The 25,023-nt window shown below is 45.2% G+C and overlaps 6 protein-coding genes and 1 long non-coding RNA gene across 7 annotated transcripts in view; 3 read left to right on the top strand and 4 right to left on the bottom strand.

Annotated features, from left to right (window-relative positions):
- Window positions 1–888: 888 nt before the first annotated feature.
- Window positions 889–2,289, bottom strand: LOC128270653 (uncharacterized). Its single transcript, XM_053008062.1, has one exon. The coding sequence runs from the start codon at window positions 2,287–2,289 to the stop codon at window positions 889–891; it is 1,401 nt and encodes a 466-aa protein (XP_052864022.1).
- A 692-nt stretch (window positions 2,290–2,981) lies between these two features.
- LOC128270652 (uncharacterized) lies at window positions 2,982–3,690 on the top strand. Its single transcript, XM_053008061.1, has 3 exons — window positions 2,982–3,000; window positions 3,076–3,282; window positions 3,341–3,690. Exons 1-3 carry the CDS (start codon window positions 2,982–2,984, stop codon window positions 3,688–3,690), a joined length of 576 nt encoding a protein of 191 aa, XP_052864021.1.
- A 1,122-nt stretch (window positions 3,691–4,812) lies between these two features.
- Window positions 4,813–6,055, top strand: LOC128272883 (uncharacterized). Its single transcript, XM_053010766.1, has 2 exons — window positions 4,813–4,975; window positions 5,348–6,055. Exons 1-2 carry the CDS (start codon window positions 4,886–4,888, stop codon window positions 5,435–5,437), a joined length of 180 nt encoding a protein of 59 aa, XP_052866726.1. The 5' UTR covers window positions 4,813–4,885; the 3' UTR covers window positions 5,438–6,055.
- Window positions 5,925–6,867, bottom strand: LOC128272882 (uncharacterized). The gene is made up of 2 exons (XM_053010765.1): window positions 6,761–6,867; window positions 5,925–6,702 (listed from the first exon to the last, which is right to left on the bottom strand). The coding sequence occupies exons 1-2, from the start codon at window positions 6,769–6,771 to the stop codon at window positions 6,192–6,194; spliced, it is 522 nt and encodes a 173-aa protein (XP_052866725.1). The 5' UTR covers window positions 6,772–6,867; the 3' UTR covers window positions 5,925–6,191.
- A 5,453-nt stretch (window positions 6,868–12,320) lies between these two features.
- On the bottom strand, window positions 12,321–13,116 carry LOC128273495 (uncharacterized). The gene is made up of 2 exons (XR_008269260.1): window positions 12,647–13,116; window positions 12,321–12,582 (listed from the first exon to the last, which is right to left on the bottom strand). It is a non-coding gene; the product is annotated as an uncharacterized LOC128273495 (long non-coding RNA).
- Window positions 13,117–16,086: 2,970 nt separating this feature from the next.
- On the bottom strand, window positions 16,087–18,132 carry LOC128272785 (pre-mRNA-processing factor 17). Its single transcript, XM_053010659.1, has 4 exons — window positions 17,895–18,132; window positions 17,280–17,838; window positions 16,690–17,168; window positions 16,087–16,620 (listed from the first exon to the last, which is right to left on the bottom strand). The coding sequence occupies exons 1-4, from the start codon at window positions 18,087–18,089 to the stop codon at window positions 16,087–16,089; spliced, it is 1,767 nt and encodes a 588-aa protein (XP_052866619.1). The 5' UTR covers window positions 18,090–18,132.
- Window positions 18,133–19,465: 1,333 nt separating this feature from the next.
- LOC128275597 (phosphatidylcholine:ceramide cholinephosphotransferase 2-like) overlaps window positions 19,466–25,023 on the top strand; it is a 20,898-nt gene continuing 15,340 nt past the window's right edge. The window contains exon 1 of the mRNA XM_053014154.1: window positions 19,466–20,107. Coding sequence (XP_052870114.1) covers window positions 19,964–20,107 — 144 coding nt within the window. The 5' untranslated portion in view covers window positions 19,466–19,963. The remainder of the gene's footprint in view (window positions 20,108–25,023) is intronic.

Below are 25,023 nucleotides of genomic sequence, written 5' to 3'. Positions count from 1 at the left end.
AGTTGAGCTAAGATTTAAAATTGAACCCAAATGCCATGTTATACTCCAAGTGTCCCATAAACTGTGAGATTGTTAGAAATCTTCTAACGATCGCCGGAATCTGATTTGACTGCTTGCATCGCTACTTATTGTCCCATCTATGTCCCGTTTATTGAGACACCCAGCCCTAGGAATGTTTGCCTCAATCACCGAAGTTTTCAATCGGTTTTATTTCCCCGTGCTGTAAACCGACGTGTAATTTAATAGTTTGTACTTGTTTTATTGGCACCGTTTTTTGGACGGTCACGAAAATTGGGAAACAATCAAATTTTGTTTGCGATTTAAATTTCGTGACCCTCGGTCACATTCGCGAAGCTTCTTGACCCAATTCGGCGGGACGGCCCACACTAGGCCCCCGCACCGACCCAAGCAGAGGGAGGCCCGCGAACGGAAGCAGCTATCCCATTTCACGCCCTAGGCAAAACACGTGGATAGGTGAAGCCACCACCGAAAGCCGCCTGCCATGTTATTGTTGCGTCTTCGCGCCGATTGCGGTAGAAGCGGATCTGATTACAGCATCATCCGAGTTGGCGATGGCGCGACGCCGCCGTCGTCGTGATGTCAAAATAACCGTTCGCCACCAAACAACCCAAATTGTGCCCTTTGGTGCCGTGTGTAACCCTAACCCTAGCTTGGATGTTGACGTTGTAAATCGCGTGCGTGATGTTATGGCAGTGGCTCGTGGACAATTTTAAATACCGGCGAAAGTGGTAAGTTGCGTTGGTTGTTTAACAAATCTTCACAGAACTCTGGCCCGTTGTGGAAGCCATAATTTCAAAGTACTTTTATTCTAAATGTCACTTAACGGTAAATTAGGGGGAAAGTAAATTCTCCAAAATTTCTACAAGACTAGGCCGTCACTAGCCCGTTCAGGCAGCCACAGGTGCACTTGCTGTGCGCACAGCAGTCGCCACACATGCCACACTTGGTGCAGAGTGCCCGGGCATTCTGCTGACAGGCGGCGCACTGCGGAAACCGGAGCATGTTGAAGTGGTACGGGTCCCAAGCGTACGGATTGAACACCATCGACGGCAGCGAGTAGTGGAAACGGGATCGCTCCAACGGCGACGACTGGCGCTGCGACTTATCGCCCGGACTTCCCGAAGCCTGCGGAGAGCCATCGCCATCGATCGCCACGATCGGCATGGTGTTCAGAACGTGCGTTTGCTGCGGTGGGGTCGCTCGCTGCTTGCGCCCAAGACGTGGCAATCCGTAACTGCGGCGCTCGTCCTCGGGCGTCAGGAATGTTAGGGCCTGGGGACGAAACGAGCGCTGGCCATCGTCTCCCTCGACCATTCTTCGGCCCGGAGCCGCACTCTGGAGCTGTTCCGTGGCCGTCCCGTAATCGGCATACTGATCGTAGCTCCGATCGTCTTCCCACTCCGGACCGACGGGATGATTGAGATGGGTCTTCTTCCTCGGACTCGGCACCGCGCGATGGCGGTTTTTGATCTCTTCCAGCTTCCGGGAACGAAGCAAACCCTCGTCCCAGTCGTAGTTCGATCGCCTCGATGCCAGTGCGTCCTGGTTTCGCTGGGCGAAAAACTCGTCCAACATTCGTTGGCTCGTCTGGTCGCTGTACTCCATGCGCGAAGAAACGGCGTACTGTTTCTCCTGCCTCGGTGGAGACTGCTTCCGGGGAACGCTGACTTCTTCCGCTTCGCCCGGGTTCTTCGCCGACGGTCCACGGCCGGACTCCACCTGTCGCGAGCTATCGTCGATGTAGAACTGCTCCCGTAGCACCGGCTCCTTCCTCATTGGGCGACGTTCCCCCGATTCTAGCTTGTCCAGCTGCTCCTGAATGCTCTTTACCGGTGCGAAAACTTTTCGCTCGACTCGATCCGTTGCCTTCCCGTTCAGTGGCTCTGGTTTCGGTGTTACCAGCTTCGGCATCTTCATCGTACGTACCGGCGTACCGGACGAGCGGTTGGCCAGCTCCTGCTCCGAGTCGACGGAGTAAACCTGCACCACCACGTGACTGTCCGCTCCATCGAGATCATCCTCGAGTGGATCCGCTTCAAACGACACCTCTTCCTTCTGGTCGTCGATCCGCAAGGCCGCCGGTGCAACGGTTGCCGCCGACACCAACTCCCAGAGACCGGCCGCATCGTCCGGCTCTCCTTTACCCACCTCCGGGACGTTGAACCGGGACTCCGTCTCAAGTCGAGAGCTTGCGCCAATGAAGACGACCGACACCAACAGCAGCGTACTGCAGAGCACGGCGGCCACGATCGTGCACATGACGCCCATATCAGCAGAGCTGCACGTTCCCCAGATAATAAGGCGATGCTCCCCGGCTACACGTCGGTTTTATATACGTACAGTTTTCCCGGCCCCCGGCACCCCATGGCCCACGACTAGACCGTGACTTGGGTGAGCTGCCAAAACCGTAAACAATCACCAACTTTTTGGCGGCCATTCGCGGTAAGACTCGTTTCGGGCCCAGGGACAGATCAGGCGTGCTTCGCAGAACTCTGGGTGGTCTGGGCAGGGTCAGGGTTTGTGATTCTGCGCCAGTGCACCAGCAAATGCGGGTGACACAGACGAGGCATTTGCTGGACTGGTCCCGGTGGTGTTTCGGGGGACCGTTTGTTATGGAGACGAACCTGACCTCCACAACGGCGGCGAGAGCTGAGCCAAGCCAAAGCAATGTTTAAACGAGTGCCGCGCCATTTCGGCGAAATTTGTCCGAGGTTACTCGCCGTTGGTTGGACAACGAACGGAATGACTATTTATATGTTTGTTTATTTGACTTACAGCCTCTATTTAAGTGTAACATTTAAATTGTCTGAAGAACATCTTGAAATTCTATTAATTCCCGTTGATATTGTTTCTTTCCGAGTTGCAGGTTGTGGTTTTGGCGAGGAAGAGACAGGTCGTTCCTGGAAGTGAGGGGCGAATACATTGTCACGCGGACACAGTATAATGCACTGCTGGCTTGCATGGACCATTTGGAAGGAAGTGAGTATTGAGATGCCCTACTGGCCGGGCACCAATTGCACAACCTTCAAACCCTTAATCCAGTCCACTTTGCAGATATCAGCGCCTATGGTCTATTCGTCATCAGTAGAAATGCGGCTCAGGTGGTGAAAGTGTTTGAAAAAATCAAATCCGGCGACCCTCAAATGCGCCAGTACCTCCAACTGTCGCAAATGCCCCACGAGTGTGCCATAGCCTTTCGGCGGTTTCTAAGAAGTTGGAAAATTCAGTTTTTACCTCTAAGATGCATCAACGTGTTGGGTGGTAAGTTGCTGCATTCGAACGGCTATTGAAAATTGGTTTTAAGATCCTGCAATTGTAGGAAATATCACAAACGTACCACCCCGATTGGTGGCGCTCGACGTTCTCAACCTGCTGCCCGAAGAGTACAGTGGCACGCGGCTCTACTTTGCCAAACGCTACCTACGGCTCATGCGATGCTTTATCCTGCGAGGTTGCCCTCGACCGAACGAAATGCATGCCGTCACTATACCGATTCTGGCCTACATGTTCTCCTTTCCTCAACGGCACCACCACACTTTGGCGACGTCGTTGACGATCTTCGAGCTGATCATACTCTCCGAGCTACTAAACGATACGGTAGCGCTAGCGAAGGAGCTGCGATCAAGTTGTATTGCCTTTCGACGATCATCGAGCGATGGCACGGGCTAAACGGGTCTGAAAAGCCTGATCTTAAATGTTGCCATGCTCTAGCTCGATAAGAGTCTCTGGCCAAAGCAAAGCCCGGGGCGTAGTACTTCAGTCGTAGTTGTTGTTATTGTGCGAAGCAGTCATTAAACGCTTTTAGGCCGCCTATCGGCCTCCAACGCAAATCTGTCCGTCGGCATATCGCACCATCGGCAAGCGTGCCAGAAAGATAAGATAGGGAACTACCCCCTTGATGCCTTTGGAATGTATCAGCGACAGTCGCTAATGAAATTTGGGCCACACTCCCCGCACCACACTGATGGCGGGAGAGTTTGATAGCGCGTAGCTTTTTGAGGCCTTCACTTCCAGCATCGCCCAAGCTGGACAAGGCGAGGTAGTTCGGTTGAATGACGTGATAGTCGGTGAATTTTTGCTAGTTAGAAAAATATCTCCATCTTTATCGTTTACGATGGTTATCAAGGGAGCGATAAACTGTTTCTAATCATGGGGTGATTAGTGACGAATAAAAGAAGCACATCCGTCCGCGGTTCTGTGAACACCTGCGGCGACCCTGGCAGCAGTGAGATGACGGGCTGACGTGATTCATAAGCGACGAAATACAGCTGTATTGCGCGCCAAATAAAAGCCACATTAATCATTTTTCCTGCACCCGGATGATGCACCCGATGAAATCACCAAACCGCGTGCGTTGACTACCGTTCGGTATCTGTTCCACCAGACCCGGCAGTGTCTGGCTTACCTTAGGTTTTGCACCTCAGGTATCCTCGCGGACGTCGTGGACCGATAAGCAACCGTCGGGTTTTTATCGGTTATGAAACCCTGAATGAACCCCACCGCTGGCGCGGTGCATTCGACCGAGATATTTGTCACGCACGAAGATACGGGGCCACCACCAAGAACCGGGGCGGTTGCGGAAAGAGCAAACAGAACTCTCTTACGTATGGAGTATATCGTTTGCGCGGTGCTCGCCTTCCTGCGCCGGGATTTAGTCATCGTTTTTGTGGAGCTGCCCTGAGAGGGGTGGCCCCGCAGGAAGCGCAATCAATAGAACCCGCAGCCGCACACGGTTCAAGTAAGCTATTTCAAGTTCCCGTGGCTGCCGGGAGAGACTCAGTTGCACTTGACTCGCGGTCGTATCGTGGTGTCCTACGGAGTCTTCGGACGATCGCATCGATTAAACGCACCGCACGAAACGGAAATGTGTCTGTGTTGTGGGAACCGCGAGGGTTACGATATCGACGATGCCAATTTCGGCAAGTCGTACACCGAAAGCTTCACCACCAGCCAGGTGAGACCTGAACGCGGTCCCGGGAAACGAAGTGTTGATTGTGAGGGCTATTGGAAAAATATGTTCGTGCGTGTGTAGTACTACTTGCAGAATGTGATTCACTACCATGGCCCCTCCTCGGCCACGTTGTCTTCAACTTCTATGAGAGATTGTTTTTCGTGCATCGCAGATTCGATTTGATTAATGCTATTTCAAACGGGGCTAGTTCCGCATATAGTTAAGCCACGATAATCAATCAACACCGAACAGTCGTGATCGTTTGCCCTTTTAACGGATTACAATAAAACCGTGACTGTATTAGGGAGTGGTGGGGACCTATTAAAAATCGTGTCCGTAAAAACTCCCTTCTCCCTTTTCATGTTCTCTCGCAAGACCGGTGAAGTGGGGCCTCCGATCGTTATAATCAGTCAACCGACGAACGGTGATGCCGCAACCATTCCGGCAAATGCACCCGACCAATAGCCACGATGAGGACACGATTGCACAAAGTGCACTTAAGCCGCTGGAGCCGCTGCGCAGCAGTGGCATTTTGCATTCTTTCCACTCATCGCACCATGATCGCCATCCGTAGCGGCAACGTGCGGGCTGTAATGTAATTTTTGTTTAACAAAACTCGATTAGTTTACGTGTTAATACTGTAGACCACGGTACAACCACTTCGAATAAAGCAATCTAGAAAGCGTAAGCGAATAATAAAGCGTAAGCGTAGTACAGAAAAATCGTTTCCCAAGATAATGTTGTAGTTGGAAAATATAAATTAATCTCACCAAATAGATGAATTTTAATTTAGCTTCTGCATCAACTTCATCTAATGTAGCAATGTGCAGCAAATTTTCAAAAGTTTCCAAATGACTACCATCGAAAGTTCAATCTGTATATTGTAATACAACCAATCAATCAGCGCTTTCAATCACGATGCATAGTTCCTTTCGTTAGCCATATTGGCCAACAGAGCACTCATTTTTATTCAAATAAAAGTTCATTTCAGTCCGTTCAAAATAGAATAATCCATCACAAAAATAGAGAATTATGGCATATCTGAAATCTCTATATCATTGCCAAGGAAGACTTAGCTAGTCTTAGGCTAGACTAAAACAAAATGTATCAATAACAGTCACAGTCTTCGTTGCATAATAAAAGTATTTCGTCTTAACATTATCGATTCCCCTACCATCCATCACCATCGGCCAGTTTCTCAGGTCTCTAAGTCAGATTTCTAACATCCCGAAGTGTTCTCCCAATCGTCGTGTGTGTTTGTTGACTCCGTGCGGACATACTTTACAAACCTATCCAGCACTTCACTCAGATCATCATCATCCGGCTTGCATTCGTCGTCCAGCATCCGGCGCTTTCGTTTACGTGTTATTTCTTCCAGCAACCGGGGCTGGTTCTTAAGTCGCTCTTTGAGTTCACTTTCGTCCATATAGTCCCATAGATCCGAATCGTCCATGAGTGAAAATGGTTTAGCGTCGGGATGTAGCAATTGGTTAAACTCGACAACCGGTTCGTCGTCCTCTTCATCGGAGGTGGCGGGCGCTGATCGCCAGGCATTCATAAAACATTCCTGATATGGATCATCCTCCTCGTCATCGTCGTCAGAGCAGCTTGGAGAGCGACACCGATAGTAGATATCTGTTGAGTTATACTGTTCACTGGGTATTTCCTGCTTATTAGCATCCGTATCTTCGATTGGGTCAGTCCGATGAGTTGAGCTTAGCGTGTCGTTCCTGAAGGAAATGAGGTTATTAGTGGTTTTGAGATCCTTTCTCCTCTTCGTTTCCATACCTTTCCGTCATTATCGCATTAAAACTATCGCAACTCACAACAAACAAGGCAATATTTAATATGCAAAAGTCGTAATATATTGAACATGCAGCAAAACACGCTCTCGTCGCTTTCTAAATTATTTCTATTTCGTTTCGATACCGCGACCTTCCGAATGACAACAAAACAAAACTCAATACGGGTTCTAGTATTGAACCCTGCTCTTATAAACGCCTCTCGCACAATGACGTTGCTAGTAAATTATTTGAATGAAAACGAATTCAAGATAGTTGGTTTCACCACTGCCACTGAGCTCGTGGTGAAATTCGCTTTAAATTGCGTGAAATTGGGTTGTTTCGAGATGTTCAAATAAAACTCAGTTATTTTAATGAAAAGAAAAGTTTTCTACCATGAAACATGATTATTTGCATTTCAACAAACAATTCTCTAAAACAAATTTAAGATCATTTTATTCAAAGCAGCAAAATGTTTGGAAACAATTGAAGATTTTTTCTAAATAGAACATTGTGTATTCATCTCTAGAAGCAGACCCAATCATTCGCATACATCATATGATGCTGTTTAATTAGAGCTGAGTAGATTCGGTTATGACAGGAAGCCGACTAAAGCAAATATTTGGCACTATGGTGAATTAAATCCGCCCCATATTCCGAGAGAATCTCTTAATTCTTAGGATCGCAAATGTTGACCGCATGGGACCTTGAACTTCCACCAATGCTTTTTGACCACACACAACCAGATTCAAGAAGAATCAATAAGAATGGTTCAGGCTAGCGCATAATTATGCCTATAAAACGGACCTCTTTCAAGTGAGTGGCCATCAGTCGATCATAGAGATTTTCGAAAGTTAGACACCTCTTCCACGTTAAAATGAAACTCTGTCTGAGTCTGAGCATAGTGACAAACTGCCTTCTAGCACTACATATAGCCAGCTGTGCCTATCTTCCGGCGAGCATACCCGAGCATCTTCAACTTCCGCAGCAGCTTCATTACTACAATCATCCGATAGTGTATCAACTGAGCTCGTATACGTACAGAGTAAATCCAACGGAATCGATACAGAAGGGCATCTTCGAGATAGTCATGGAACAGTCCACCGAAAATTCCATTTCCGACGGCGAAGACAACCAGCAGACTAGTCAGCAAGAAGATGCTCAACAACCGTTTGTAATTATTGATGCCCCAACGATGTGCCCAACTGGACAGATGCTCGATGGCAGAGGAAAATGCAAAAACATTGTCAACTTATTCTAATTGTGTACATTGCGTACAAGCGTGACCACCCATAACATGTGGCGTTTATTTTAAGAGTGTGCATACGATCAAATTCCATTCAATTAAAAACTCCTCTGTAAAATATAATTCAAAACTAGAGTAGCAACCATTTTGTTTCCATCTGTGTCGAATTCCTTATTCCGTTCATTATTTTATTTCTATTTAATTTTATTTCTTTTTAATATCTAAACAGTATATTTATTTTTGGTAGCTTTCCAGAAAAAGCTCTGTCACAGAATTTTAAGTTTTTTCAAATATTAACCTATAGATTCTGAAACAGGATGGTTTTCTCCAATTTCCGCAACTGAAATGATCTTAATTCCGCACAGTAAATCTAATATTTGAAAAGTTCCACACGTTTATTCCATGCCAGTCTATGATTAAAAAACCCATAATTACTTAAAGTTAATGTCATTCATCAGTGGGTATATTGATTCAAGAAATTCACATGATCGTAATGACCACGAACGAGTTGCTTTTAAGTTAATGGCCTTCTCTATTGAAATGAAGCCAACTAAAACAAATATTTGGCACTATGAGGAATCAATTGCTCATCAAATGCGCAATCTTCACCTTCTGAGCACACTATAGGTTAGAAATGCTTAATTTAAATTAAATCGCATATTCAGACAGTGAGAGATAAGTTGAATACGGACCACACAAGCATGTCAAGCGCCTGCAATCAACCTTGGTATCGTCTTTCATTTGTTTGACTACAAACAGCACATACGGAAACGAAGCAGATCTTTTATCTCGCAGAGTAGTAGAGAGTAATATACATGGGTCAATGTGGTAAGGTAAGGAAAAAACGGTACAATCTTACGCTTTTTTCAGAATGCGGATGTAGCAGGGAATCAGCTCCCAGTGGTTATTCAAACAATCAGCATCAAAATGTGAACAATCGACACATCGTGGTTATCGTTAGGTGATAACAAATATACGTAAAAATGCTGAACTCATGATTTGAATAATGTTTAGCTGATATGCCTATTCGATTAGTGTACTCTACGATAATGCTTAAAATAAAGTAAATACATCATCTTTATTTTTTCCTTTTAGCTAGTTTATTACTTCGTATTATTCACTTCGTTTATCCAAGAATAGGTCTACACTTTCCTTGGTGATCGAGCATTTGTCCATCGGGGCACACTTTGGGTCCTTCTATTACGTTTTTGATCTAAAAAATTACGAAAAGAATAAACCAAACATAAGTCAAACACAACTGCAATGCGCTCGCAATAGTTTGCGCTCAAACCTTTGCGGAATTATCCAAGGCATCGAATATGGACCGAGTTTCAATCTCCGTCACAGCGTCCACTGAGACCGGAACATCTTCAGGTTCGTCCTCGCATCCGACCGGCGCTCCATTGACACGCATCACCCTGGCACTACATGCCAATAGCACGAACCCTACAACAAGCACCAAAGCGTACTTCATTGCACTGTTTTAAGACGGCAAACAACAAGTATTGAATGTTTCGCTGGAAGTTCCCGGACTGTACGACGTTCTGCTGGACACCGGCGTCTACGGCCGAGCTCTACGGCTATTTGCAATTAAATTCATCCCCACAAACACACGCGCGAAGATAAGCGCCATTCACAATGCTCGTCCACACTCGATTGTTCCCATGTGAAGGTTATCATTTATGTTATCGAAAAATAAAATTCCCATCTAGCTGTGGCTTCCCCGCCATCACGAGTTAGATCCACAAATGGGTAAAGAGTCGATGATGCCACTGATACCGCAAAATTGGAACAATACACTCAAAGATTGATCCGTTTTCTATTGGAATGCGCACTAAGCTACTCATCAGTGTTTATCACTGAGTGCGAGAAATGCAAGTCAAATGTTAGACGGTTTTGTTTTTCCCTTTGTACGAATGGCCAGACGTTGTAAACATTCTGGTTCCAGGTATGTTATCTTTGGATAATCACACGCTATCATTCGTGTTGAAACAAATGGAGTAGCTGAGCAAGGTGGTGCTCGAAAAAGCCTAAAATAATCAGCCGAGCGGGTAACATGGTGAAATAAAATTTACTGTATTCCGGAAATTGAGAACAATCTAGTCCTTATCGGTGCGGCTCGAGTAGCGATGTGCCTTGGTCTTTCGCTGGAGCGCCAGGCTTTCAATTATTAGTGGGCAATCACCTCTCCCCAGGAGGTGAATGGTGTTTTATGTCACTTATCGGCACCGATAATAGCTTGTAACGAACACGAAAGGTACGTTTACTCCGCAAAAACATCAATCATTTTGCACTGTTTAGTTTGAACAGAAAGTTTGAAAAATAACACTCCAAGTAAAATAATCGACCATTTTCAAACATGTTGCACAATGATACAATGGATATAAGATGCGTATTTCATAACATTATAAGTATTTGGGGTCATGGAGTAAGTAAACCTTCGGATGTTCGTTTCACATCGTTTCTGGTGAAAATTACTTCAAGCTGAGAGAAAAAGCATCATTGCATCGGTGTTACCTGCAACTGTTTTTGCATTGACCCATGAATACTGAAATTGTTGTCGTTACAGTTTATACTTCCTGTTTCATTTTCCGCTGTACTACGTTATTAAAAACTTATTCAAGCGAGACCACGCACGAAATCTGTCGGACGCGCATTGTAGGTTTCTAGTGAGCCACAGGAAACAATTCCCTTATAGTAAACCATTCCAATCAAACGAGTGTCCATTCATCGCTCACAAATCGCTCTAGATCCGACCCAGCATGACTAACGTACACTAATCGTAATCAGACAGGTTACGTTGGCACTTGAGGTTCTTGCACACTCATAAAAGAATTTGCTAGCAAACGTCACAAACTGGAGTTCATGGCTGTTCGATCCCTTCAAGTTGTTTCCTAGATCGATATGTTTCTTATTTCCTCTATTTACTATAATTAGAACGAAAAGAGCCGTAGTCAGCACCAACTCAACGATTTACACTCAAGTTGATAGACTCTCAGGGTTCGAACTGGCGTCTTTCGACAAAATCTTTTGAGAGCATACTTTTTCTTAGAATTAGAATTGTACTAACAAATACGGCTCAGTCCGTTTACCTGAGATTAAAATAAGTAACATCAACTTATACTTCCACGCTAGAGCTTGGACCTAGCAACAGTAATGCCTAGGACCTAGGAATGCCGAATCGGACCTAGCAACAGCCATCACTTATACAATAATTTTGTAATAGTCATTTTAACAATTGTTACCATTCTGAATCCCTGTTTAAATGTAGCACGTACATCCCTGTTGGAATCCTTTCTTAAAGCTAACGAGTACGAATACTTGATTATAAATCGGTACGAGACCTCCAATCAAGTTTTTATTGAACCAATTTATATCGGTTGTGCAGTTATCCAAGTGCGATAATACGTCTACACTTTCCTCGATGATCGAGCATTTGTCCTTCGGGGCACACTTTCCATCCAGACCCAGGGAAATCAATGGACGGGTTATCGACCAATGTAGCTGCAGCATAATTCGAACCGTTCTCAGAATAACTATTATCTCCAGGTTGACCTTCGCATCCGCAATCGAAACTGCATGCCAATAACGCGACACTTATAGTAAACATCAATGCGTACATCGTTGCACTATTCTAAGCGAATGAACTGTTTCTCCGGACGATTTTTGTTGAATACCCGCTTCTACTGCCTGAAAGGTATGAGCAAATTAATTCATTGCCACGAGCATTTATTGCCAGCCTCTGTAAAAGCAAATGCCAATTCAAATTAAAACTTGTTGATATTTCGAACCATTTTTCCTTTTCATTTTACCCTTTTCGACCTGATTCGATCCGTTTATTTATTCCAAGACGAATCGATTTCGCCGTTCATAAGTTTAACACTAATGAATCTTTTATTTGAACACTTTCAACTGTTAACAACGTTTTTATAAAACTTTACAACGTTTGTTTAAAATGTATCGAAGGATACTAGTGGAGGTTTTCATGACGATTGTCCAAATTTTCGTGGATGTTATTTCGACACTAAATCACTTTCGAATTACGATCCTTTTAACGACGGTACCAAGGGCTCATTACGGGGAATTAATGAATTCGGAGCATTCAATATTTCCGATGGTTGAATATAGTATTTGGATGACAATGGTTGTAACGAATAAGCAATATTTTACCATATTGGTGATATTGGAGATCGCCTGATTACCGTTCATGGAGGCGATAAGAAAAATTTAGAAAGTTGCACCGGCAGAAACGCCTAAAAGGTAGGCAAGCACACGTTAGCGTCTCGACGCGTTTCCGATGAAAAAATAACCAAACACTAAGTAATTCATAAGGGTTTTATTAGGGGTCACGGATCCGGATGACAGAAATCATTTTATCAAAAATTTCACAATGTTCGCACTTTAAAAAAACTTGCTTCTCTTTCAACTCCAAACATCGCATCCCAGTCAAATTTCCGTGGTATAACGGGTGATGGATGGAAGGCATCCAAAAGCGCACTTCAGCCCAATTGACGACGGCAGACTCCTTTGTGATCCAATACCGATCCTTCAGGACACAAGATCGGACCGTCGATCATCGCCCTCTACAATAAAAGCATAACTAAAGAAGTGTGGTCTTCCGATGCAACAACAGTGGCTTCAGCGTACCGAAATAAGTGAAAATGATGAGTTCAATTCGTCTTCTATTATTTTTAGCGAAAGCTCTGCGTAAGCGTCTTTGTAATTTTTTTCTTTTTCGGCAATTTTAGCTCCCATCGAAGTGGTTAGTAACAGTATACCGAAATACTTCCACATTTTGCCTGCCAGAAAAACGACTACCCTAAATAACACTTCATCAGTTCAGCGCACCTTCAGTTCACTATCAACACTTCGGTGTTGTTTTACGAACGTCTACTGTGACAAAGACACTCCAGAATATATTGCAAGCTCATTTCCATTAAAAAGTAGTTTCCTTTCGTTCTCTTTCTTTTATGTCGGTGATAAACTCCCACGGGATAGACATCCTTGAAAATACCTTATCTTATCAAACCTTCCCCAGTAGGTAAAAAGGTAAACGACGTTTGTTCTGGCCAATTGATCGTTAAATATCATCTGCTCGTGTATTTATCGTGTTGCTAAAGTTGATGTCTAGTGCATAGTGCAACGGGATCTGCACACATCTGATTGCTCACCAGGTCTAATGGTGGCCTGTTGAACGACATTAAACACGTGAATTTATTTGAATCAACCCTCGACAGAAACACGGCACGATACATTGAAGAAGCGTATGTTGTTCGTCGCCATCCGTACCGTACGCAGACGCAGGGCGATCAGTGCGACGATCACGACCGGAAATCTCGTCGCCACAACGACCCTCAATTGGGTGACTATCGTTTGTATTTAATTTAATTCGATAAGTGTACGGTTGGAGACGCTTGCGCAGCGAGATCGCGATCTTTCAGGGAAGTACCGACGCTCGAACCTGGACAGGAGGCACGGTGTCGTTCGCGGGCTTTGGGGAGGCAAACCTCAGGGTGAGGAATTCTTCGTTCTTATTGTACTGATTTAGCAATTACCACACTTTTTATACAACTAAATAGATTAATAAAGCGTTCAGAGTGTGTTATCAGCTACAGAGGTTAGTTTGTGTGCGCGTGTATACATACAGATCTGCAGCTGAATCGTAGTGTTTGTGTTATTTGTATGGACAAAAGAGAGGAAGGTAGTAGATCATTTGAAAGCTTCAAAACTTTGCGTTTTCGCCTTGTAGTAGACTAAAGCGGGAATGCGAGATGCTTTCGCACCGCAAGACGCTACGGCATTGCTTATCATCAAGACAAACGGCTTTTCAAATTTGAATTGGAAATAAACGTCCAATAAGTAAAACGATACGATACGTAATATGCGTTACGAAATATTGTAAATTTATGCAAAATTTATTCAAATAGTACAGGGAGAGGATCTTGTGTAGGACGACAAGTTATTGAAATTTTATACGGTGCAAATTATGCAATTATGAATTTGGCAAAATAAAGGATTAAAATTTACATTGTGTTTTATTTCCTTTTATGCTATGTTATTTTGATACACAGTATGGTGCTTTTGAAATCGTTTATGCATAGATTTAGGGCAAAAGTATTAAATCTAAGCCAAAACGTGCAATTGATTTGATTTATAAACAATCACTCTTTGATCTTTTAAGGATCAACTTTCAACACTTAGCATATTATAGTAAACATCACATCATCAACTTGCGGCTATTTTAGTGGTTGATCCTTAACCAAAAGCTGCAATTCAGAAGGTCAAAATAAATTGATCAACAACGGTTTCCGCTCGCTTTTTTGCAATAACAACAACAACCGCTGGAAAACAACATCGAATTAAGAAATCCGTTCCTCGTTCTAGCTGCGCATGTTGAGCTATGCAAGATTTGTTTTTCTGGACCTACTTTTGCGCACTCTCTGATTGATACAACGCGCAATCGTTTATGTTTGGCTCGCAGCTCGACCGTTAACTCGTTTATGTTTTGCGTCTCGCAGGACAATCCCAAGATATAAAATTACGTCAACACCACACGAAGTTAATAAGATGTCTGTAACTGGCGGTCCTATCAAACGATTGCCGACGGTGCGAAGCGAACAGAATACTTCTTCTGCTGGTCTTTTACTACTCTGCAAATCCTTACTGTTGCTGTAATTGATAACACCAACATGCACGTAAGAAATAACTCAAACTGTTCATGATAGTAGAAAGTTCCGAAAAAATTGAAACAATTTATTACCTCAGAGTTCTTAGATAACCTTTTTCATTTGGTCGATAACGGTATCAGTGACTTCATTCTTGTGGTACAAAAGGCTCACAACACCTATAAACAATTCAACTTATTTTTCTACCAACCAGTCAACCTAGCCAGTTGCCTAGTGATGTTGTGGAATGAAATGCGTTTGAAAGATCACTAACAAATTACGAGTACGATCGTCATGTTTTGCAGGGGGTCCTAGACTATTGATAAGAGACCTTCATCCCAGCTATTGACGTAATGAGGGGTGTGATCGAAAGTAAAATTCTCGTGACTGATCACGGGGAAGTCAACAGCAAACAGGCACGAGATCGTTCGTAGCAGAATGCGACGAATAATGCGAAACGCCGGGGTACGCTTCAAAATAACACCAGTTGCCAGTGCGTTACTAAAAACATGTAATAATCTTACTGCCCAAACAAACAGGTCTTCCGTAAGCAACTATTTACGTTCACAACGGGACAAGAACTTCCTATAAATACCTTGGGAAGTGCGCTCCGACTAATAGTACACCACGAACGACGGATTAGTAACAGAACCAAACGCCATGAGCAGAACTATTCTCATGATTGCCATTGCCATACTATTGGCAGACGCTGTTCACGGTGCCATAGTGATCACACGTTCAGAACTCAAATCAGCATTTGGAGCAATGGCCCCTGCGTCATCAATTAACGACGGTTCCGGGTCTCGCATTGTTTCGATTATTCCCGGAGGAGATAAGCATCATCGCAAGCGTGACAATGTGGTTGAACCGGAGCCACCGGCAGTTCCTGAAGAGGTCCCGACCGCTAATAAACCTCGCACGTTTACCAAGAACCAACTTCGGCCGTGCACATTTTGCAAGTTTTTCACGACGATAACGCCAACAGCGAAACCACGTATCTACCTCAACTTGGTTCGTCATTAGAAGGCCATTTCGCTGTGTAGAGCACTCGATAGGACAATCCTCACGGGATGGGTATTCCGTTGCGATACCGGAACAACTGATTCCTACAAGACTGAGTTCCTTCGAAGGCTGATCGGTTTGATCGATAACTATAAATAGTATTCAACATCAAATGCTGTAAATAATAATTTTTAAAAATAAAACGTTTTAAATAAAATTCATCGTCAATATCCAATGAACCATGCTTAATTGTTACCGTGTATTACAATCGCCTAATGCTAGTTGAAAAACCAAATGCCTTTGGCGGCGGAACTGTTACCCGCAATACGTAACAAAACCCGGAATGATTTCGGTAAAACTTAAATGCAACGATTCGTATAAAAACACTTCTTTCAAAAAGGAGCCCTCACTTGAGTGGCTCTAGTCCCAATACTTTATTAAACCGTCCCATCCAGCAGTCACCAGCTTACTGGCCTCGTGCGGATGCCAGAGCGTCGAGATGCAAACGTTATCGTGCGCCTGCCACTTTTTGTACAGCTTGGTTGTCTTCCAGTCCCAGATGTAACACTTGCCATCGCCGTCACCCGACACCAAGTAGCTCATATCGGGCGAAAAGTCCAGGTTGCACGCGTATCCCGACACCATATGGCCGGTAAACGTTTTCTTGCGGTTCATCTTGAACCGATTGATGGCGGAAAAGATGACGATCTTATTGTCGAGACTCTGGCAAGCTAACCACTTGCCGTTCGGGGCAAGGGTCACTGCCGGCATCGAGTGCATCGTCGGATCGGCAATATACTTCATGTCCACCGGAATGTCCCATTCCCAAACGCGCAAACTCTTGTCATCAGAGGTCGTCACGAAACGCCGGTTTTCATCGACGAACGTGATTGTGTTGACCGCCCCGAGATGCCGGTCGTACTCCTGTACGACTTCACCACTTCGCGTATCCCACTGAAAGCACACAAACATCGTTTAAAATTAGGAACTCATGAAAGAGGCGTAACGGTTTCCAATACTTACACAAATTATTTTCTTATCAGAAGTACCGGCCACGAACAGATGTTGTTTGTTGTAGTCCGGGTGAAACTTGACGCAGAACGGAATCTTGCGGGAGTTGAATCGCGATATCACGTCGCCCGTTTCCGTGTCCCACAGCTTCAGGTAGCGGTCGTAACCGGCAGAGATGAACTTCTCGCCTTTATTGTTGAAGCTCACGTCACGAACGGCCTGCCGGTGGCCAGAGTACGTTCGAACGCAGCGCCGTTCATTATAAACTTCCCACAGCTTTACGCGAGCATCCATGCTGCAAGACAGCAGTAAATGGGCCGAGACGGGGAAGAATCGAATCGCCGAAATACCCTTCGTGTGACCAGTCCACGTGTGAATGTGAGCTTTTGGCAGGAAGCACCGATCGGGAGCGCCCGCCTTCCGCAGGTTAACTCCGGCGTCGTGCGGTGGATGAAGAAACGATCGTCCCTGATAATCGAAAGCGTCTTTGACTGCACAGAGAGAGAGAGAGAGAGAGAGAGAGAGAGAGAGAGAGAGAGAGAAAGAAAGGGTGGTCACACGGTAACGTTTCAGTCGCAAAGTGGCCACCTGCGAGTACTTACTGTGCAGAATCGACTTCTCTTCGATCGGTTTATCTTCCTTAACCTTATGGCGGCGATGCTTTTTGGCCATCATTTCCTCAATCTCTGCACGCTCCTTTTCGCTTGGCCGTGCTACCGTCTGTTCGTCTTCGTACTTGCCCCACGGCCCGAGGAACCCTTCCACGTCCTCCGGTGCATCGTTTCGCACACGCTTCCGTTTCTCGGATCCGCCCGGTTTCGGTTTCGCCGATTCGAACACGGTCGCCCCTTCAGTATCGTACGCCGCTTGCAAATGGCCCACGTAACTTGGTCCGTCTTCCGGGGCCGTTCCCTTACCGTCCACCGAGGGATCCAACGCGTAGCCGTAGCTGTGGAACGTTTTGCGCTGATTATCGAACTGGAAGTCGCTGATGTGAGCGTTTTCCACGAAGCCGGTGAGCATATTTTTTTGTGCCCGCATCTGTTGGGTCAGAAATGGATTTTCTGGACCGGCTACCGGTGCAAAGAGTTCCTCGTAGCGCGGATTGTAGTTGATCTCTTTTACCGTTGCTTCCAATGCACGCGGCACTTCGGCTTGACCCTAGGAACGAAACCGTGAATTAGCACACAAACGGGTAGCGGGTACAAAAAGCTTACCATAGGAACCACGAGCGGTGCGGCACAGATTGCAAGTGTTTTCCCGACGGAATATTCGCTGTTCACGGGCTTCAGGTGTGCCGTCGTGTCCTCCGATGCTAGCGTTTCCGATGTGGCCTTTGTCGTGCTGGTTGTTCCAACGTCTTCCGACTCTGCGTCACTGCCACTGCTACCGTATCCTTGCAGATGTAGCATTTTCGTCGAATTATTAATGTTTTAACTTATTTGACCAGGAAAATGCGCCGTGCACCAACCACAACAACGAGCAGCAGCTTTGTTTACTTGGCAAACTTCTGTTTGACAGTTCATTTTTCTTACAGCGGCACGCATCGCGCTTGGCAGCGGCATAATGGTAAATTAGTTTCAATTTTACTCAATAGATGGCACTCTTCACACTGAAATTCGAACGAGGAAGATAAATTTTCAAAATTAATTCTTTATTCAATCAATTCAGTAGCTGTTCAGTAGCTGAACTGATTTTTGCTTTTTATCATAATTACTAGCAGTTCCCGGCGCGCGTCGCTGCGCCTCATTTCATCCTTATTTCTCGATTGGGAGGCGTTTCAGAGGACTTCTTGGTGACGTATCCGATCAGCTTCCCTTTTTGCTTCCCGTTACTCCTACTTTTCAGACGATCGGGCTTCCCGGTGACGTATTTGTTCAGTTCCCCTTCCCGCCTCCCGTTACTCCTCTGTTCCAAATGATCGGGCTTCCCGGTGACGTACCCAATCGGCTTCCCTCCTCGCTTACCGTTACTCCTTCGCCTCGGACGATCGGGCTTCCCGGTGATGTATCCGATCGGCTTTCCTTTCCGATGCTGAATTTTTATGTTACGTTTGTATGGGAGCCCCCCCTCCCCGGAGGTGTGGGAGGGTGAACTTTCCTATTCACAATCCGGGGTCACAAAACTACGCTGTGCAAAATTTTACGCGGATTGGTTCAGTAGTTTTGGAGAAAATGCGGTACAGACAGACAGACAAACAACCATTTTTATACATATAGAGAAGAGATGAAAAAAGAACGCTTGCTTGGATTATTTCTTTCGGAGCTATTCCAACCAATTAACCAAATTTGCATTTGATTTTTTGTGTCTTTTATACAATCTATCACTAATATTACTAATTACTAATACTAATGCTTATACTAATATCTAATAAGTAATTTAATAATTAAACATCTAATTACACATCTTATATTGCACTATTCCTCGAATGATTCGGGAATCTACGAGAACGCAGTATACTCTTGTATTATTTGAACTATACAAAGCTTACAAATTAAATTCTCTAAATTCAATACTCTAATCGGTTCCAGTTTCGGCTCTATTATGTTTGTAGCAAAAACGTTGCAATTGCATTGTTGCATTTACCTCTGCTCTAACGCTATCGCTATCACCTGCCAGCAAGTAGTGTTATCGGCGAATGTAGAGCATGGTGCACTAAAAACGCGCTCACTAAACCACACACCACGTTTGTGGGTGTGATGGTTTTGCCAGCTGGCCGTTGGCAAACTCGCACTCGCAACCCGCCGCCGTTGTTTACGTTCAGTTCGTTACTAGCTTCCAACGGGTCCACGGGTACGGCGAGAAAGAGTTACCTGGCGCGCGCGCGGGTGGTGTTCGTCCGATTTTGTTTCGCGCATCGACATATTTCTAAATCGTGGCATCCAAATTACCCCGTTTGCCCGTTTGTGTTCTTTTGAAGTGGAAGCTCCTCCAACATGACCTTCACCTGTGATAACGTCCGGGTCATAGTTTTTACTGTCGTGCTTCGTTTTAGTGTTTTTAGCCCGTTTTTGTTAAACCACCAAAAGTTCTGAAAGCGAAAGGGTTCCTCATCCATCCTGTAATTGTTTGTGTTCTTGGCGTGCAAAGTACGCACACACACCCAAGAACGGGTGGTGAAAGTTGGCGATAGTTTCGTTGGTCACGCGGGCCGAAATAAAGCGTCATCGCTAGAGTCATTTCCGTGCCACGACCAACCAACACATTGTGGTCCGGGTTTTTGAGGCTTGGCCTTCGGGAGGTAGAAGCCCGGAAAGCGGCGTAATAACACCTAGAAGCGCGCTTTATGTGCACAGGTGACGCGGCCGCCGCATCCCAGAGGAGCGTACCTGCGACCGGCGAAGCAGAAAATCCCATTTTCAAAATGGAAATCAACACCCGAGGAAAGAGAAATGCCACGCCGGTGGTGGATGTGAGCACGGTTGAGTTGGTAAGTGTGGTTTTTTTTCGGTCTCTTACTTTTGCTTATTATATTTTTGAGCATCAACTTCACCCTTCAGCGTTTGAATTTTGAGCGCTAATCATTACGGAACACGCGGACAGGCCAAGCCGCGGAACCCCCATTGCAACCGGAATTGTGGCACAATCGAAAGTGAGTTCGACCGACCGACCGATAGTGGCCGAAAGCTGTGAATGGAAAACCATGTTGAAACGGTGTGCTATGTGGAGGTCAAGTTTTCCCACATTTGAAGTTATTTAAAAAAAAACGGATATACCGAACTGATTGGTTCACTGATGCTTTCGGAATGATCGGCTTTTAATGTTTGAACATTCAATTGCTTAAATGGCTTACCGACAACCCGGAGCTTATGTTCGAACCCTTTTTCCCATTCTAAAGTAATCGTTTCCAGTGATTCGAGGCACATCGATTGACAGGCGGTAAATCGAATTGTCATCGAACCGTTTTTTTTTTGGCTCCGAAAATAGCTCCCGGCATGTCCCGGCGGTGGTTCACTTGCGGTTTGATTCCATAATCCTGTTATTGGGTTTCAGGGATTCCGGCTTTTCCACCCATCACGTCCGGCGGTTAAAGGACCCATCCGCTCTTTAGCATCTTCCGGTTCTATCCGTGTCTTGGTCGAAACATCGTAGTTTCCGCCCCCAAAAATGTGCCGATGAATATGTCGTTATGAATGAATAACGACCACAAGCCGCGGTGGGGCAACCGCGACGATGACGGAAACTGGCCGGACCTGTTTCGAAGGGACTATTTTTAAATTTCATTCATAAATACGGCCAGGACTGGGCCGGAAATTGGCAGGAAAAGACGTCACAAGGGAACCGTGATTCAACAACAAGCTTATTGTAAGCCCGACACCTTTTTGTGGTCAGTTAGAAATAGTCTATTGCGGCATTCGGCATTCGGTGGAACCAAACGCTCGTGTGCTCGTTTTGAAGGTGATTGAAAAGTGTCACTACTCTGGTCAAGGTTGCAGCGTTACCTGCTCAACGACCAAGCCTAGCCCCAATCTTGCATCGCCGTCGTGAAGGTCAGTCCGTGCTGCCCGCGGATGTGTGTTCAGTGACCTCTTCTTCGTTTGCTAGTATCTGGTGTGTTGTCGTCGGTGTGTTCGCTCAACCGAATCGGAAAGGAAAGGAAACATCGGCGCAAAAGTTGGGAGCACCCAAGGATTTCCAAGTTGGGCTCATTACTTTTAGGTTACTACACTGTTACTTATCAACTTAAACGATCGGACTAAGAAACCGACAGCCGTGCTAAAGAGGAAGTTAATAAATTCGCGTTACTCATTCGATGATTCAGTGTTTTTAGGAACACGGTTGCGTCAGTGTTGGGTGTTTATTTTGTTTGGGCAAACATACACTTGCTGATGCTGCCAAAGCCAAAATAATCAAGTAAAGATCTGTTTCTAAGAAACCCAACGTCTTCGACGAGTTCGATGGGTCTACCCGTTACAACTAGCGAAATGAATCATTCCACGAGCATGTTGCCACTGGAACCCCGCTCGGGAATGAGTCACCTAACGCCAAACCTGTAAAGCCTAGTAAACCCATAAACTGCACACTCGCTGCACGATGATGCACGTGATAAGAAGTGTCTAGGCAGAGTTATTTTTCTTATCATTGAGTTCGAATTAAAAATACTCCGCGAAGAAAAGGGTGAGGTCAGTGTCTAGTCAAAACCCGCGACTTCTTCTGGTGCGAGGGTTATCGCCGAAGCGTGAACCATCACTAATTGGTTCCAACGCATCGCTGTTGGGTCTTGCGTGAGACTTCGCGTGCGTGAGACTTCGGCTTGGGCAAGATCAGCATTTTTCCTCACCCGGCCACGTGTCATTCAGTTGTGGTCCACATTTTCAAATATAAAATATGAGACATTTCCCTACCTACGAAAATGCATTATTTTCGACGTCCGCCGACGGCGTACTGAAAGAGTTTCAGGTGATAAGAAAAATTTTATCACACATCTCCCGCGTTGGAGAAAAATCGTTTAGTAGCACGTTTTTCTTTCTTCTGCCCACTGTGTTAGCGAAATACGACAGAGCATCGAAGCGGAATGTAATGGCCAGCGGAAGCATTGCAAGGCTTAGCATAAATTACTAAGTGAATAAAAAACCAATAAAATGTTGAGAAACATTTTCACATACCTCTGGATGGCGTAACTCCGTCACCGTCACTTCAATTTACTGACCCCCCCTCGTACACGTTACTATTGCCTATCGTCATTTAAAGGTCACATAAAAAATAACTTCGCTGTGCCGCTGATTTTCATTCTTCGCGCACACCGCCAAAGCACCAAGATCGCCACGTGTCGCTAGATGGCAAGTGCCAACGATTGATTTGTCAAGTGAGGTCACACTCGCGGAACCGATTCTTGAGAATATGGCATCGTCATCGGTTGTTGAGGGCGATCTTCCGCGCCCCAACGTGATATTACTTCCTCGGCCAAGTTGGCCGAACTGAAAGGGTTGTGTCTTATTTGGTTCGATTAATTCGATTATAATGTCTCTTTCTTAATGCTACGCCCGGCGACGAATTTATCGATTCATGAGGACTCTGGCTCCCCTCACAAAATTGAACTTCCCCCGACGTTTCCGGGTTTTGTTTCCGCACGCAGGCAAAGAAATTACAATTAATTATTATAGAATCTCCTGTTATTCACCTGTCCATAAAGGTGTGTCGCTGGACCGTGCCTGATGATTTACTGTAATTATTTATCATCACCACCACCAGAAGCTCTTCTGTTGGACCGGCAGCGGTAGCTAGCGAACATCGGGCCTTTCCGTGACTGGAGACTGGAGAGAAACTTCGTTACCGGCTCTTTAAATCATCGGACATCGGCCTTTAAAAACCTTTGCGTGACGTTCCATTAAAGATCGATAAGGATCGCCATGAAGTGTGGAGTCGAGTGTTTTTTTCACTTAATGTAGAAAATGCAAAGCGTGTTTAAAGTAGAGCTGAGTAAAAAAACAATTCAGTGGAACAAAGTTGCTGTTCTAAGGATGCATAAGGATGTAACCGGAACACATACGAGGAGCGATTTACTGAAACGTGAATACGTTCTGAATACCATCAATCGTGCACTAGTCGCTTGGGTCAGGCACGAAACGACCTTCTTCGCGCCTGTATAAGTGCCGACGGACATTGTTGGGTGTGCCAGCCTCGCCGTCCTTTGGCTCGGACCAAAACCTGTAGAGCGCAGGCCAGCAGAGCGAAAGACAGGAACGGAAAGCACACCGAAAGGATTTAACCGGGACGACGAATCACAAACTAGGGATGGCGGTGTTTGACCACGAATTAGGTCAACGAATAGACTGCCCCGGACGCGGGCAGTCCGTCAGAGCCGGCCGTGTGTCCTCCAAGGCCATCCAGAACACAACCGCCCAGGACAAGTGTGCGTTCGTGTCGATAATGGATTTCGCATCAGGGATATAATCCTGTCGTGGTTTTGTCCTGGTTCTAGGCAGTACACTTGATTGTTTAACAATCGAGTGTAACTTATTTGCCACCGTGCGGGGAGTCGTAGGAGGATGAACGGATCAACGTTGAAGGGTGCGGCGCGCTCGGATCATATGAATTAGCTTCATAGAATTCCGGCGCTCAACGCTCGTTTGATTCGATCGCGCTTATGAGTCGCGCTGCTAGACGATGAGTCATCCAAAGGTCGCTGAAGGCCTATAATTATGTCACTGCTGCCCTAGTAATGTGTAAACGCACGTCATTCCCATGCGTTTTTCAATTTAATATCTACATTCTGTGGGAACGCAACAACTTTGTGCTATTCTTTCATTTTCACGACGATGCCGATACGTTCAACAGAGCGTTGTTTTATATAAACATTGCCGTTCCATAACTTTCCTGTGACAGTTTTCCGACTGCAGCATCTTTCTGCGGAATATCGTGAGCCGTGGGAACGAGTTTTACATTGCTGGCCTCACGAAGAATCGCGTGATGGTTCATGTATGGTTTTTTTGTGGCTTTTTTAAGCAACAGTAAGTGTAATGCAAGAGCATAAATAAAGACAACTTACAGAATCCTTAGATGCAACTTGAAGCACTGGAGAATATCTGGTTTTAATTCAACTGTTGGACTCTCGTTTCTCGTTTCAAATTGTTTATGTGGTTTATTGTACCAATTTTATCCTTTGAGTTGGGAATTATATTCGAGCAATGTGTTTACGGAGTGCAACAATTAAGAGAGCTCCACCCAAAAACTTCCGCGTTCGAGAGGAGGTCTGCTTTCATCTTCGGTATGCATAAGTGCAACTCTCGATGGCCGAGCATCACTATTGATTGCCTCCGTTGCAGCATAACACACTGCAGGGGAAATATGTGGGCAACCTTACCGTTTTGTACCAATTTGTGTATAAAGTACAGGGTGTTCCATCACGACCCATACTATTGAAATGTTTAATAAGTCCACTATTTGTCAGTCGATTTTGAAAAATGAACAAGATTTATTTACAGTATTGAATGCCGTTTATTAAAAATTTACTCAGAATACAATATCGATCAAATGACCGCCTCCATTAGACACACAAAAAGCGACCCTTCTTGGGTACTTTTTTTTGTATATTTTTTGGGTTTTTGGGTAATTTTAGCCCGCTGTTTTACCGTAAATTTGACAACTTTCTCTGATCTATCAAATCGACTAAAAAATGGCGGAGTTATTTAAAACTTGAATAGTATGGGTCATGATGGAACCCCCTGTATTTTAAACAGTTTACTAACTTGCTCCCTTGAGAAGGGTAACAAATTGTTACAAGCAATTGAACGAATGGGAATTAAAGAGAATTTTTGCCCCCCTTCTCTGGTCGCCGTTTTTTCAAATACTGCACCAACGATCCTCTATTTATGGTCATCACTGTTGCCGACGCCGGGAGAAAAA

The sequence above is a fragment of the Anopheles cruzii genome, chromosome 3, assembly GCF_943734635.1.
Source record: "Anopheles cruzii chromosome 3, idAnoCruzAS_RS32_06, whole genome shotgun sequence".
Lineage (NCBI taxonomy): Eukaryota > Metazoa > Arthropoda > Insecta > Diptera > Culicidae > Anopheles > Anopheles cruzii.
Note: the sequence above shows the minus strand (reverse complement) of the source record. Positions and strands in the feature narration are given on the sequence as shown.

Coding starts and splice junctions, on each gene's coding strand:
- LOC128270653 (XM_053008062.1), bottom strand. CDS start 2,289: ATGGGCGTCATGTGCACGATCGTGGCCGCCGTGCTCTGCAGTACGCTG.
- LOC128270652 (XM_053008061.1), top strand. Junction 3,283..3,340: donor ATGCATCAACGTGTTGGGTG/GTAAGTTGCTGC, acceptor CTGCAATTGTAG/GAAATATCACAAACGTACCA.
- LOC128272883 (XM_053010766.1), top strand. CDS start 4,886: ATGTGTCTGTGTTGTGGGAACCGCGAGGGTTACGATATCGACGATGCC. Junction 4,976..5,347: donor AAAGCTTCACCACCAGCCAG/GTGAGACCTGAA, acceptor TTCTCTCGCAAG/ACCGGTGAAGTGGGGCCTCC.
- LOC128272785 (XM_053010659.1), bottom strand. CDS start 18,089: ATGCTACATCTGCAAGGATACGGTAGCAGTGGCAGTGACGCAGAGTCG. Junction 17,839..17,894: donor CACCGCTCGTGGTTCCTATG/GTAAGCTTTTTG, acceptor TTTCGTTCCTAG/GGTCAAGCCGAAGTGCCGCG. Junction 17,169..17,279: donor AGAGAAGTCGATTCTGCACA/GTAAGTACTCGC, acceptor CTCTCTGTGCAG/TCAAAGACGCTTTCGATTAT.